The sequence below is a fragment of the Puma concolor genome, chromosome A1 (genome assembly GCF_028749965.1).
Source record: "Puma concolor isolate L17-30 chromosome A1, mPumCon1.1.hap2, whole genome shotgun sequence".
Lineage (NCBI taxonomy): Eukaryota > Metazoa > Chordata > Mammalia > Carnivora > Felidae > Puma > Puma concolor.
This window is the reverse complement of record NC_141667.1, coordinates 156,158,122-156,174,537: the sequence shown is the minus strand read 5'-3', so window position 1 is coordinate 156,174,537 and position 16,416 is coordinate 156,158,122. Positions and strand designations below refer to the sequence as shown.

The following is a 16,416-nucleotide window of genomic DNA, read 5'->3' as shown; positions in this document are numbered from 1 at the left end:
CTGGAATCTCAGGTGAGAAAATGTGGCTGCAAGATGTGCCCACTATCTACGTGGCTCTTGAAACCTAGATGCACCATTGGCTTGAAGCTGGAGTCTGTACTCTCTATGTGCCCTTGTAACATCGGGACAGCCCAATCCTCACGAGACAAACACTGGAAGTAAATTGCTTCTATAATTACAGGTACCAACTAATCTTTCATTTGTGTATTTTATCAGAACACTTACTGGACAAAGTTCTTATCGATAAAATATACAGTTGTAATTATATATTTAGCACACCCCACCAAAGTGTTACAGAATATAGAAAGGAAAGATGGAGTTATCAAAATTGATTTTCATAGCTCTTCAGCTGTATTTTTGTAGGATATGGTGTACCCAATCATAATATCAATTGTCTTTCTCAATTTTGCTAGAAAAAGTAGCTAAAATTTTATTTTAAATTTCTCCTTGATTTCTTAATTTGATGAATGATTCACCATTCTTTTTCCTATGCTATAACTTTCTGTACAGTAAAAAAGAGACACAAACATGGAAAGAGGGAATTGGATATTGGTGACTGAGATTATTCTTGTGGGGATACCAATCACCAGAGCTCTTGGGGGTCTCCTGTTCTTTATTTTTTCATTGGCTTACTTGGTGACAGTCCTTGGAAACAGCCTAATCATTATGCTGATTCTCATGGATTATAGGCTTCACTCACCCATGTATTTCTTCCTCAGAAATCTCTCCTTCTGTGAAGTATTAACCACAACCCGTGCTGTTCACAAGATGCTGGCAGGCTTCCTGTCAGACAGAAAGAACATATCCTTTGGTGGATGCTTTACCCAGTCTTATTTCTACTTCCTCTCTGGATGTACTGAGTTTATCCTTTTTGCAGTCATGTCCTATGATCGCTATGTGGCCATTTGCAGCCCCCTTCAGTACCCAACAATTATGACAAGCTCACTGTGTGTGCGTCTTGTTATCCTCTCCTGGGTGGGTGGTTTTCTCCTCATTCTCCCGTCCACTGTCCTTAAGGTGGGGTTGCCATACTGTGGCCCCAATGTGATTGATCACTTTTTCTGTGACAGTGCCCCCTTCCTCTACTTGGCCTGTGCTGACATCCACATCATTGAGCTGTTAGACTTCCTCAGCTCCCTTGTCCTGCTCATCAGCTCCCTCTCACTCACTGTGGTCTCCTATGTTTATGTCATCTCCACCATTCTGAAGATACCCTCAGGTCAAGGTCAACGCAAAGCCTTTGCTACGTGTGCCTCTCACTTCATTGTGGTCTCCATGGGCTATGGGATCTCCATTTTTGTGTATGTCCACCTCTCCCAATAGAGCAGCTTACATCTCAACAAGATCCTCTTTATCCTCTCTAGTGTTCTCACACCCCTCTTGAATCCCTTCATCTTCGGTCTACGGAATGAAACCATGAAAGATGCTCTGAAGGACAGCTTGGCCAAGGACCGGAACTTCCTCAAGGGGATGAGGTCCAAGTGACATGATCCGTGAGAGTCATATTAATTCTGGGATCCTCAGCTGCATCCATGTTTCCAGCAAAGCCCCATGATGTATGTAAATTAACAAATAATGTGTGCTATGAAAGTATTTTAACTTGATAACCAAATATACAGGTTTCATGTGTATGTTAGATTTTGAAGATTTTGTTACAATAATTAATATTTTCATTTATAAGTGCTAATATAAGGTAATGATGGGTAGGAGTAATAGAGGTAGTAGTATACTATTTACTAAAAATCCAATTTCAGATATCACTTGATTAAAAATACATATATCATCTATATGTGTGTATTTGAGTTCATTTGTTTGGATTGTGGAAAATAAAAAAAAAATAGAACACTCTTGCACTCCACAAACACACAAAAAGACAGAAATTCCACCTTGGAATAGAATTGAAATATTTTAATATAAGCTTAAACTTCATCTTTCTTTGCAAAAACATAGGCACCATTACTTTTTCTTTATTCTTCATTTTAGTAAAATTGTATTTATATCATTGCTATTTAAAGCTTCTAAATGAAGCACTTAAAGATATATATATATATATATATATATATATATTTTTTTTTTTTTTTAAGTTAAGTGTTTTATAATTTAGTCTTACTCTTATTCAGGAATACCTAAATCATTTATAAATACACATGGACTGCAACAATATATGATAATTGAAGAACAAATTAAAAAAAGAAGCAAATTTCAGATATGGATTTGACAAGGACAAAGAGGACAATATATTTCTCAAACCAGGAAATAATAATTTGGTGACTGGTAATACTAGAAATTCTGATTTAGAAAAAATTGACTTTATACAATATCCAGGAAGTTTTCTATACTTCTAGACTGCTGACTAAAGATAGCAGAGAAATGGAAATTGAACATGAAGGTGGACTCATATGAATTTTCTAAACTGAGAAAGAGATGGAGACCAATGAGAGAAAGATGAGTAGCCCCAAAGGGAGACTTGTCACAATATGACATTCTTTACTCTATGAATATTTATATTCCCCAAGTGGAGACATGTTGTGAGAAAAAAATATGAAGAAAATAGTGATTAAGTTAATTCACAGTTCAGATTTTTAAAGTGATAGATTTCCAGAAAAACAAACAAACAAAAAAAGTTAGCAAATCTCACTGAAATCATAACAAGGTTAATAGCATCTAGGCATATCCTAGTCAAGTTGCTATAAGCCTGCCTTAAAGATAAAATTTGCAAGTAACCACAGTAAGAAAGGGCACAATGTATACTGAGAGAAATGGCTAAATTGAGTTTCCGTGAAAAACTGGCTGGCAGATAGCAAGAGAAAAATACACTTTATGGGGTGAAAAAATAAAAAAATAAACAAGACAAACTCAGGAATCCAAACATCCATATTCTTCAAAATTATGATAAAATAAGATTTCCCTGATTAAAATAAAACAAAGCAGAAATAATTTGTCACCAGTATATGTAGATGACAGGAAATATTAAAGGATATCTTCAAACTGATGGGAAATTATTCCAAAAGGAAACATGGATTAATTAACTTGAGCAAAAAGCACCAGAAATGAAAGATTTTGGTTCCATTTTATCATGTCATCTAAAAAACAAGAAAGTAAGCATACACAAAAATAGCATAAAAGTCTCTAATGTGCAATAACAATTAATATACATGATAATAGTTGAATGATGATTATTATATTTGTAAAATAAACAATAGGAACAGAAAGTATCAGCAGGTTCAGGAAGTGAACACTTGAAATCTCATGTCTGTTTCAGAGGGAAGAAGAGGCAAGTAGGAAGTATGGATGTACAGTGACAGTATGTGGAAGAAAGGAAAGGGAACACTAAAATAAAGTGCCATCAACCAGAAGAAGAAGAAGGAGAAGAAGAAAGAAAGAAAAGAAAAGAAAAGAAAAGAAAAGAAAAGGAAAGAAACAAGAGGGCAGGAAAAGGATAAACTGAGGAACAACACCAGTAGCAATCAGGATGAAGGGACAATAAGTTTTCAGGTAGATTTAAAATCTGAATCAGAAATTTAATTAAATAAGAATAGACTTAAAGCCCCAACACCAAATAATGGCAGAAATTGTCAGACTGGATAAAGAAGAATTTGAATTACACTGTCTATAAATGATGTGTTGTAAAGAGAGATACACATAAAAAAAAATAAAGGATAGAAAGGAGGTGCCAAGATGGCAGAGCAGCATGGAAGTTCTCTGTTTCTCTCAACCAAGAAATACAGCTAGATCAGCACCAAATCATTTTGCATACATAGAAAATTGATCTGAGAATTAACACAATGATCTGCATAATTTGAGCCCCAGAACTTGGCAGGTATGTGGCACAGGTGAACTGGGGGAGAGAGAAGACACAGAAAGTAGGGAGCTCTTTTTGTGGAGAGTAGACAGAGAAAGGAGGGGGAGGAGTACAGGAAAAAGACTCCCCCAAAAGTGGCTGCAGAGAAAGAGAAAGAATGGAAAGACCCACAAGTGACTGAACAAGAGAGGGGGAAAGGAGAGGGTTTCAATACCAGTAAGAATCTATAAACAGCGGAGTGCAGAGTTGGAAATTCTGCAGCTCAGTGCCTGGTGGTGCTCTGGTTGGGAGGAAGGGCGGATCCCCCGGAAGTAGGTAGCAAGGTCCAAGAGGTCTGCTAGCCACAAGGGGAGAAGTGGTTCCTGTGCTAGGAGGAAATTTGGTAGAATTTGCCTCCCCAGAGGCAAAGATCCTAGCAGACCCCAGAGAACAGTCATGTTTGCTGGTATTGGGACAAAGATGCCAGAGTGTGGTCAAACCTGGTACCAGCTGTGTGTTGCGATTTACCATAACCCCTGAACCTCTGTTGCTGTGCAACTGTAAGAAAATTTTCTGGGGCAAGCCAACATGTGGCTACAATCTCTGAGGCTCTGCAGCAGCATGATCACACAAACGTTCCCCCGAGGGCAAGCCAATACCTGGCATTGCTCTGCGAGACCCTCCCCCAGAGGGTCCCAGCCACAGGGTGTCAGAAATGAGGGGGTTGGAAACACAGCCCCATCTAAGATAAATGTCAGGAGGGAGGTACTGCCTGGCAGGCTGATGGCTTGGATATGGACAGGGATAGTGTAAAAGCAGGGAGTGGACAGAAGCTGGAGACAATGAAGGGGTGCTTGATTGTCAGTAGGTAAGATTGCAATGTTCTTATGCCAGAGATGGGGAAAGCTGTGTGCCACCGTTTTCACCTCTCCCATGCATGCACATAGACGGACCTGCACATTCACAAAACGCAGATCCACCCCCATTAACTAAGCAGCAAGTGAAGTGAAGAACGGAACCATTACACAAAGCCCCTTCCAACTGCATCAACCAAGCCTTAGAGGACCACCACAAGTCTCTCCACTTGCATAGTGTATGGACAATAAAATGCTCCATAGTTTGACTTCTAGGGGAAATGGATGGAATTTCATTTGAATTTCATTCTGTTTGCTGGCCTATTTGTTTCTTTTTGTTTTTCTTTTCTCTTATTTTTGGATACAAAAAGAGAAAAAATATTTTTAATTTTCGTTTTCATAAAAGTATTTTTATTTTTTTCTATATTTTTTTGCAATTTTTAAAATTTTATTTTACTTTCTTCATCTCATTTTATTCTATTTTATTGTATAAATCTTTGTAAATTTTGTAAATGTTTTCTTACTTTTTTTTTTCTTTTCTTTTCTCTCCCTTACTTCTCTATCAAGCTTCTTTCAACAAACAGACCAAAACACACTTAGGATCTAGCTTCTTTTATGTGACTTTTTTGTTTTTCAAATTTTTAATTTTTTAAAAATTTTATTAGTTCATTTTCTTCTATTAAAATGACAAAATGAAGGAATTCGCCCAAAAGAAAGAACAGGAATAAATGAAAGCCAGGGACTTAATCAAAATGCCAGAATTAGAATTTATAACCAGGATAATAAGAATACTAGTCTGGGTTGAATAAAGTAGAGAAACGCTTTCTGCAGAGATAAAAAGAAGTAAAATCCAGTCAGGATGAAAATAAAAATGCTGTAACTGAATTGCTGTCTTGATGATTACCATGGTGGCAAGGGTGGATGAAGCAGAGCAATAAATCAGTGATATAGAACACAATATTATGGAAAATAATGAAGCAGAAAAACAAGAGGGAAACTGAGGCAAAAGAGCACAATATAAGAATTGGATAACTCAGAATAAAAAGTACATGAAAGCCAATTAAAATCATAACACCATAGCCCAAAATCTCTGGGATGCAGCAAAGGCAGTCATAAGAGGGATGTTTATAGCAATTCAGGCCTTCCTAAAGAAGAAAGAAAGGTCTCAGATAAACAAAGTAACCTACACCTTAAAGAGCTGGAAAAAGTATAGCAAATAAAACCCTAAACCAGCAGAAGATGGGAAACAAAGATTTGAGCAGAAATTAATAATTAAAAAACAAACAAACAAACAAAAACAGAATACAGTAATGGGACCAGAAGCTGGTTCTTTGAATAAATTAGCAAAATTTATAAACCCCCAGCAAGCCAGTTTGATCAAAAACAAAAGGACCCAAATAAATGAAATCAAGAATGAAAGAGGAGAGATCACAACCAACACTGCAGAAATGTGAACAATAATAAGAAAATATTATGCACAATTATATGCCAATAAACTGGTCAATCTGGAAGAAACAGACAAATTCCTAGAAACATAAACTACCAAAACTGAAATAGGAAGAAATAGAATATTTGAACTGACACATAACCAGTGAAGAAACTGAATTAGTAATCAAAAATCACCCAAAAACAAGAGTCCAGGGCCAGATAGCTGTCCAGGAGAATTTTTTATTGAATGAATTTTCATTCAAAAGGAATGAAGTTTTGTCATTTGCAACAATGTGGATGGAACTAAAGTCTATTATGCTAAGCAAAGTTAGTGAGTCAGAGAAAGACAAATATCATACGACTGCACTCATATGTGGAACTTAAAAAACAAAACAGATGAACATAGGGGAAGGGAAGCAAAAATAATATAACAGGGAGGGGGACAAATATAATAGACTCTTAAATATAGAGAATAAACTGAGGGTTGCTGGAGGGGTTGTGGGTGGGAAGATGGGCTAAATGGACCGGGGGTATTAAGGAAGACACTTGTTGGGATGAGCACTGGGTGTTATATGTAGGGGATATATGAGCACTGGGTGTTATATGTAGGGAGTAGGGGATGAATCACTGGATTCTACTCCTGCAATCAGTATTGCACTGTATGCTAAAAACTTGTATTTAGGTAAAAATAATAAATCAGTAATAAAATATACCTTAAAAAAGTAAAGCATAGAATAAAGAAATATACAATGGACATAGTAAGCAATGGGAAAATGGAATAACCAGTGACATTTAGCAAATAAATTTCAAAGTGAAGACTATTGCAAGACATAATCAAGAGTATTACATAATGGAAAAAATAGCTTCAAGAAAGACATAATATTCCAAATTATGTAACAGTGTAACAGAACATCCAATTCAATAAAGCCAAGTATTTATAGAAGTGCAAGGAAAACTTGGCCACAAATCAAAGAGATTTTAAAATCCTCTTTCTAAGTGATTGATAAATGCTAAGTAATTATCAGTAAAAATATCAGTAAGCATATAGAATTTCCAAATACTGTCACAAAATTTCATCCAGTTAAACATTTAAACAACACACTATCTTCAGAACACAAGTTCAATGTGTAGAGAAGAAAAAATTCTGTGCCATCTTAGAGTCTCTGGACCGAAGAATTAAATTTACACAAAATGAGATTAACAGAAGAAAAGTGTACAAGTTTCATTGAGGTTTTACATATCCATGAAAATCTTCACGAGGCAATGAAGACCCAAAGTTGTGACCAGAGCAGGAAATATTGTTTTTCAAAAAAGGGAACAATGAATTTCTGAAGAATTTGCAAAAAAGAGGGGTTTGGGCTACAGGTAGAAATGATGAAGAATTAACAAGGTTTGTTTTTACAGCCTCGTCAATCCTAAATTCCCTGTCTCTGGTGATAAGGATGTCTTCCTCCTTGTATAGGAGGGCACATTTCACAGGGAGGTTTATCTCCTGCTTTCATAATAAAAAGGAGGGTTGTTAGAGCCTATAACAAAAAAGGAATCAACATGCCAAAGTGGCATATATTGGAGTGAGATGCTCCGAATACCTTCATACTCTCAGGAAGTGAATATGGAAAGTTCATCAAGACAGACAATAGGCTGGCCCATAAATCATTCTCAATATAGTTCAAAGGAAGGAAATCATATGAAGCATATTTTCTAATAATAGAGTTAAATTAGAATTCAATAAAAATAATGTTTATAAAAATCCCCCCCCCCAAATTGGGAATTGAGTAACTATTTCTACGTAAACCTTGGGAATAAGAAAAAATAAAGAACAGAAATAGAAAATACCTTGAATGTATTTTAATATTGACAACAAAAGCACAACACAAAATTTGTGGCTTCTTCCTAATGCAGCACTTCATGGTGAAATTGTAACTTTAAATGCCTTCATCAGAATAACAGGTTGAAAATATGTAATGCAAATTTCCACATAACATAACCAGAAAGGCCATACTTTACTGAAAGTAGGTAACAGAAAATAGTAATATGGATAAACCTAACTAAAAGTTAAGTAGAAAATATATACAGAATACAAGAATTCAAGCCAAATAAATATTGGCTCTCTGAAAAAATAATAAAATATGTATGACCCTATTGAGTAAAAAAGAGAGAATTCACAAATTATCAATAGGGGTGTGTAGGTAGTGCAGTAGTTTAAGCTTCTGACTCTGGTTTGGGCTCAGGTTATGATCAATTTTATGGGTTTGAGCCCTAACTAGGGCTCCACACTGACAAGTGTGGAGAGTGCTTGGGGTTCTCTCTCTCTCTCCCTCTCTCTCTTCCCCTCACCCATTTATGCTGTCTCTTACTCTCTCAAAATAAGCAAACAAACAAAAGAGAATGAAAAATAAAATACCACTGTGTATTCTATGGATTATAAGGGAAAATTATTAAATAATTTTAGTCCAATTACAAATTGAATTTCAGTACACTAAAACAGTGGCTGTTTATTTGGCCTGTAGATATAGGAGTCCACTGGGTCCAAAGGCACTTCCCCCTGGGGGCTATCACACAGTCAGGCCATGACTGAGTCTGGGTCACATGACTGGCAAGATTGGTATCAGGGCTGAGAAGACTTGTACACAACACGTTTTCATGGACTGAACTTGAAGTAACTGTATGTTTTTGTACAGTTTGTGGGGTCAGATGCCTTCTGGAGAATTTGCACATGAATGCCAAGATCACACTCACATTGCAGGTGGTGTTGTGTCCTGTACAAAAGACTGACTAGAATTTTCTGCAAGTGGGGAAATTGGAAATGGAAACAATTAAGTTGTAACCAAGAAGTAATTCAAGTTGTTACCATAGAGATGATTGAGCCAATTCTTCTAACTTTTGCAGTAAAGTTCCTGAAGTGTTTTTACAAAACCACTCTCTTCTCTCCTATAGTCACAGGAACTATGTTGGCAGATACCACTTATCTTGGAGAATAAAATTGCTGATATGGGATATTTAAAGGACCATTTGTTTCCCAAGATCCAGGATAAATAAGAATTTTCAGAATTCTTAAAATCCAAGAAAATAAAACTAAGTAAGCCTTTGAGAACTACTCACAGATGCCAGCATGGACTTAGGTCTCTTTCTGTCCACAAATTTGTACCTATGAGAACAGAGATAGGCGCCATTTTCTGTGCATAACCTATGTTTCCCCTCCATTGTCCACAATTTGACTGAAGAGTAAAGTCCAAAGTCAAAACAAACAAGGTTGCAGTGGTCCTTGTTGGAGGCCCACAGGCCTGTGGCTTCCCTAAGTCTAACCCTGCGAGTAAGAGACACTCTACCTCCCAGCCCAGCCTTGTCTCCCTGTGCACCTGCTCTGTGCTGGGGCAGAGCCAGGTAATGGGTCCTGGGAACCTGGAGGGAGGCTGGCCTCTGGGTCTGGAAGCCAGGAGCCCCTTGTCTCAGTGAAGGTACGGTGCCAGGGATGCCCCTCCAGGCTGACCCCACCAGGGCCACCCCTCCTTCACTGCCAGACTGGGCTCAGGCAGTTCTGCTTCTCACTCAAGCTCTGGACTCCCAGTCAGAAACCTGAAGTTCTTAGAGGTGCCAGAGAATCTTCTGTGGATGCAGGTGGGAAGAGGGGTAGGCTGTGACCTCTGCCCTGTGCCTGAGGGCTCACCCTGGGCTGAGTGGCAGTACTTGTTCTGGGCTGTCTGGTGGTGCTGTACTTGTCAGTAGTTATCCTCAGCACAGGCTCATGGGCTGCCCTCACTGGGACCTGTGCAAAGTTGCCTGTGATGGTAGAAGACCTTCTTGGGTATAAGTGGGACTGTGCAGGGTGTACCCCAGAAAGTGGACTATAGCTGTGCTCTGTCCCTTAGCATCCTTCCCCTGTCATGGCCTCTTCCCTTCCCCGCAGGTTGGAGCCTCCCCTTCTCCCTCTGTGTGCCTGTGGCGCTGAGGAACCTGGATGGGCTGGGGGTGACCCTGTGGAGGCCAGTAGGCTCCCCATTCAGTTGGTACAGGCACGGAGTGTGGTGGGCACTCCCTGTTGGCCCCACTGTATACCACGTGGCCCTGATGGCATGGGAGCTTCATGTCTGACCTTCCTAAAACGGGGCTTGGTGTTGTTGCTGGCCACACCTCTAACACACTTTCCTGCCTTTCCTGAGCCACCTGTTGCCTCCCTATTTGTAGTCCTTCTTCCTGGGTCAGGACCTCAGTGCCTACTGCCCTGCTTGCTGGGCCTGGTGCAGGGTGTAGAACATCAGAAATGCCGTCCAGGCCCCATCAATACATCAATAGGAACTCTGCCCCCCCCCCCCCCCCCACAGCTTCTCAGATGGTTTTCCAGCCAGAACCATCTCCTGGGCATTGACTCTCCCCTGGTCACTTAGGCTGCTATCTTCCAGGTTCTGTTGCTGCTGTTTCGGTGGCCACCCTTCATACCACAGGTGTCAGAACACGGCCTGCAGGGGGGATCCCTGGAGCAGAGAAGAAAGAGGAAGAGGTCAGTACACAGCAGTAGCCACAGAGGGCACACGGTTCTAAGTATCAATATTTTTTTTTAATTGCTGAATGACATTTTGCTATACAGGGTTTATAATATTCTGTTTCTCCATTCTTTTCCTCATGATTATTTTGATTGGGTCTGATATGTGATTATTATAGAAAAAAACTGGTATAAACATTTATGTACCAACTTTTTATTTATTTTCAAGTGTTTATTTTGAGAGGGGTGCAGGGAGAGAGACAGGGACAGAGAATCCCAAGCAGGCTCTCAGCTGTCACCACAGAGCCCCACCCAGGCTTGAACTCAGGAACCCCTGAGATCATGACCTGAGCTGAAATCAAGAGTTGGGCGTTTAACTGACTGCCCCACCCAGGCACCCCATACCAACTTTTTATAATCATATATTACTAATAAAATTACTAAATGTTTAGAAGTATAATTGCTGGGTCATAGGATAGGCACATGTTAGATTTTATGTTTGTACATTTTGCCTGAGTGATATATGTTTTTCTGTAACTTTCACCAGCTTTACTAAAATATTATTAATATAGCATATGTGACTTTAAGGTACATAACATGATTATTTGATAAACTTAATATATTGTGAAATCGTTACCACAGTAAGATTAACTGACACCTCTATTCTCTCAAATAATTGCCATTTTTATAGCAATAACATTTCAAATCAAATTTTTAAATAACTTTCAAGTACAGGTGTGCCTGGGTGGCTCAGTTGGTTAAGTGTCCAACTCTTGAATTCGGCTCAGGTCATGATCTCATAATTCGTGGGGTAGAGCTCTGAGTCAGACTCTGCACTGACAGAATAGAGCTTGCTTGCTATTCTCTATCCCTCTCTTCTGCCCCTCCCCCCCCTCAAAATAAATTTAAAAAAATAAAAAATAAAAAAACTTTCAAGTACATAATACAGTATTGTTAATTATAGGTACCATTCTATACATTTGATCTCAAGACCTTATGGCTCCTATAGGTGGAATTTTGTGCCATGTGACCAACATCTGCCTGCACCCAACATTCTAATTTCTATTTTTGACTTAGAGATTTTTTAAATTTTATTTCATTTTATTCATTTATTCATTTTATTTTAATTTTTTTAATATTTATTTTTGAGAGAGAGAGAGAGGCAGAGAGAGAGGATGACACAGAATACAAAGCAGACTCCAGGCTCTCAGCTGTCAGCACAGAATCTGACCTGGGGCTCAAACCCATGAACCGTAAGATCATGACCTGAGCTGAAGTTTAGTGCTTAACCAACTGAGCCACCCAGACCCCTATTTTATTTTATTTTTAATGTTTATTTATTTTTCAGAGATAGATAAAGAGAGAGAACCAGTGGGAGAAGAGCAGAGAGAGGGGGATAGAGGATCTGAAGTAGGATCTACACTGAAAGCACAGAGCCCAATGAGGGGCTCAACCTAACGAACTATGAGAGCACGACCTGAGCCAAAGTTGGACGACCGAGCCACTCAGGCAATCCCTGACTTCAGATTGTTTATACTCCACATATAATAAGGGAGAACATATAGTTCTAACTTTTTCACTTATCACAATGCACTAAATAGTAATTCATGTTGTAAATGGCAGAATCCCCTCTGTTTTATGGATGAATAAGATTCTATTATATATTTATATACCACATTTTCTTTATCCACTTATCCATCAGTGGAAACATGTTTCCATATCTTGGCTCTTGGGAAAATGCTCCAGTGAACATGGGGTGCACAAATCTCTTAATAATTATATCATTTCTTTGGATATATAACCAAAATGAGATTACTACACTACATGCTGCTTTCTATTTTTAATTTTCTTAAAGACTCTTCATGATGTTTTCCTTAGTGGCTGTAACAAGTTACATTCCCACCAACAGTGCACAAAGGTTCCTTTTTCTCCATATCTTAGCCAACACTTGTCATCTCTTGTCCTTTGAATAGTAGCCATTCTAACTGGTATGAAGTGATACGTTGTGGTTTTGACTGTATTTCCTTGATGAGGAGTGTTTGGAGCCAAGGTCCTTGGGGACTGGACTGATCTGAGATGGGCTGGGGTTTCTGGCCATGGGAACTGGCTTGATGCTGGGGTGAGATGAAAGCATGGATCTGTGGTGGTTGGCCTGGCACTGGGCCCAGGTAGAGGCCTTAATTTGCCCAGGTGGAGCCCAGGTTAGCAGCGACTGCTTGGAGCCTGTGATCACAGAAACCACCTGGGCTGCAGGAGCTAGACAGGGCCAGAGTGGGCCAGGAACCTGAGTTCATGGTGGCTGCCTGTGGATCACCAGAACTGCCTAAGTCTGCAGAAGTCACCTGAGACCACTGGAGCGGATATGTGCTGTGCAGAGCCAGAAGCTTGTGTTAGCAGGAGCCTTCAGGGATCCACCTAGTGCCATGGGGTCATCTTGGTGCTGGGGCTGGCTAGAACAGGGGACATGGTTGAATTGGGCTGTCACTTCACTCTCCTCCCCTGGGGAAGCTCTATTTTCTTGCCCTGGTGCTGTCCAGGTATGTGGGAACAATGATAGAGGTAATGTGATTCTATCTTTCCTACCCTACTCAATGTATCTTTTCTTGTCTCTGTGCTTTATTCCGGAACTCTACTTCCTTACTTGGAATTCTTGGCTCTTGTGAAGGTATTTTTGTGCCTGAATAGTTATTCAAATGGAAGTTTCCATGATATGGGGCAATGGGTTTTAGAAGTTTCTATGTCACCTTTTTGTTAATGTCAGTCTCCCTCATGATATATTGATCAATGTGTCCTGCCCCATTATATTTCCTTCCTTCATTTGTTGGAGATAAGTGTTCATGAATGTTCAGGTCTATTTCTACAGACTTTCTTCTCCTTCATTTATTTACATTTAATGCCCAATCCATAGTCTTCATTACTGGAGCACTGGAGTAAACCTCTACATCAGACAGTGTAAATCATCTAAATCTGATAGATTTCAATTAAATATTTTTCCACAATTCTTTCTATTATTCATACTCTTTTTTTTTTTAAATAAATTTTATAATTACTTTGTTAATTTCTTCCAAAAATTATGCTTAAATGTGGTTAAGATTGAAATAAATCTTATCCTTTGGGTTTTTAATTTCAGTTATTACATTATTGACCTCTGTATTTTTCTTTCTTTACCTTTGTATGGTTTTCATTTTTTTCAATACCTCAAATTTGTCTTCCAACTTCTCAAACATTTTATCCATAGATATTTAAATCTATGTCAAATAACACTGGCATTTATTTTGAGGTTTATTTCCCCATTAGAATTGAAGATTTCTGTTTGTTTTTTTCTGTAGGAAACAAAACTCTCTTACTCTATCACCATTTCCTAGAAATCTACCTGGCGTATGTTTTATGCTAAAAGTGTTAAATAAATCAATGAGTAACAAGAAAAAGTTATATTTCTTAAATTCAATGTCACAAATTCATTTTTCTTTTTTAAGGACATTCAAGTCAATTTACATCATTTTTAATATGGACACATCTCCATCCCACTGCTTGAAAATTTAATCAAATTATAAAGGCTGTTGTAGTTACTGGGATAGATAAATGGTGCCCTGAAAACACCAATGGTACGAATTCTGTGCTGTCTTAAATGTCCAAAATGTCTTAAATTGCAGAGCTCTCTGTTTGCCAAGTGGAAGGATATCACCGTCTTGCAAACCAATCTCTCTGTGTCACATGTATACCATCCTACTCACAAGGGACACAAACACTAATTCATTAGCTCCAGTTCTCAAAATCCGGCACATTCTTGCTTTTTATTTCAGTAACTTTACAGTTGTCATAATTGTAAGGCAAGAAATATATTATTTTCTCATACTTGAAAAGTATGAACAAACAGATACTCAAAACCCTTTTAGCCACTGTGAATTTTGTATTGGCATACTTTAGTGATACCACTGGAATACGTGCTCACATTGAAATAAAATTTACTTTACATCATCTTGTTGATTATGATCTGTTCTAATAGAATACAAAACATAAGCCAAAACATTTGAAACCCTCCCTTGAATGATCCTAGTCTGGAAACACTTCCGCATAAGAAGCTTTTGCTCCCATATGAATATAGTGCCACTAAGAATTCTTTTTGAAAATCTCTATTTTGAGTTTCTTCTCTTGTTGAGGTGATGGTGTTAACAGGTTTCATCAAAGATAACAGATTATTTCTCTCATTTGTTAGACTTTCTTTGTGATAATTTTTTTTTTGTTTGTGTAGCATTTTATATCTGAAGATAACTAGCTCCTCTCAGTGTTACGTTTAGAACTTTGTACATGCTAATACATTTCACTAAGTAAATTATATTCTCACTTGGAATTTGTCACCCTTGCCTAAATCAAACAAAAAACAAACAAACAAACAAACAAATGCCAAAGAACTCATAATGGCATTTTTACCTATTTTTCAATTCCTCTTTGTGCAATAGAAAACTGGATAATTAAGAAAGAGAAAAAGGAAATATTAAAGTAGAAGAGAGGCCTGGATAATGTATATATTAAAATTGATAATGTACAAATAAGGGGACCTGTTTTTTTTAAACACTTATTTATTTTTGAGGAGAGTTCAAGTGGGGGAGGGGGAGATAGAGGAGGCAGAGGATCTGAAGTGGGCTCTGCACTGACAGCAGTGAGCCCAATGTGGGGCTTGAACTCAGCAGCTGGGAGATCATGACCTGAGCAGAAGTCAGACACTCAACCAACTGAGCCACCCAGGCACCCTGAGAAGACCTGGTTTTATTAGAGTAGACTCATTATAATTCATGTGACTTCCATGGGGCTGAGTAGCATGTTGCTAAAAAAGAAATATTTTAGTTGAGAAAAAGAAGATATATTTGCTAATTGAGGATTAGGAGTAACTCTTTAGTTGAGGACTGCACAGTGTCATGTAGGATGGGTAAATTCATTTGGGGGCTGCCAGCACAAACCAGAGTAGGCATAAAGTAGTTCCTTTACCATCATAAGGTAAAGATGTTCTGGTAATCATATTGCAATATTGAAATGTATCAAATCAACATGTTGTATACCTTAAACTTACACAATGTTCTATGCCAGTTATATCTCAATAAAGATGAAACACTAAAACATTTTAAAAGAACCAGACAGGTAAGTAACTTTGTTCTTTTCACACTGCACTTACTCCCTTTTGAAAACAGTGTGCACAGGGGTGTTTGGGTGGCTCAGTTGGTTATGCATCCAACTTTGGCCCAGATCATGATCTCACAGTTTGAGTTTGAGCTCTGCGTTGGGCTCTGTGCTGTCAGTGCAGAGATTGCTTCAGATCCTCTGTCTCCCTCTCTCTCTGCCCCTCCCGTTTGTACACTCTCTCTCAAAAATAAATATTAAAAAAATAATAAAATAAAAGGTGTGCCCACTGCCCACCTGTATACTTTGGAAATGTATATCTTATCATTTAATCTTCCTAGAGTTTTGGGATACACAGAAAGAAAAGAAAGTCTATCAAGAGAAATTGACCCATGTGATGGAGCATAATTTATGTAAACCTTCTTAAGTCACTGAAAAAATGACAGGAAAGAAAAAGTGTAGAACCAGAACAAATGAAAATATTGAGTGGAGGGAAAATGATGAATTAATTTCAGGGTTCACCTTATACTATGCAAACTTTAAGCCTATTTGTTCACCTTACATTTTAGGGTCTGCTTCCTTCTGATACTCTTACAAAATATATTCTTTAGGGATAGTCACTATCATGTGAAGAACACATGGTTTTGTTATTCTCCAAGGTGCTGTACAGAATTTGCATCATATCATCAGACTAATCACTTACTATAATCAAGAGGGTAAACAACCCAAGGTTTGGGTAAGTGACTACCTGAACTGGA

At 38.2% G+C, this 16,416-nt stretch overlaps 1 protein-coding gene across 1 annotated transcript; it reads left to right on the top strand.

The window, feature by feature from the left end:
• The first annotated feature begins 528 nt into the window (after window positions 1–528).
• LOC147584580 (olfactory receptor 6M1-like) lies at window positions 529–1,323 on the top strand. Its single transcript, XM_086717048.1, has one exon. The coding sequence runs from the start codon at window positions 529–531 to the stop codon at window positions 1,321–1,323; it is 795 nt and encodes a 264-aa protein (XP_086573174.1).
• Window positions 1,324–16,416: the final 15,093 nt, after the last annotated feature.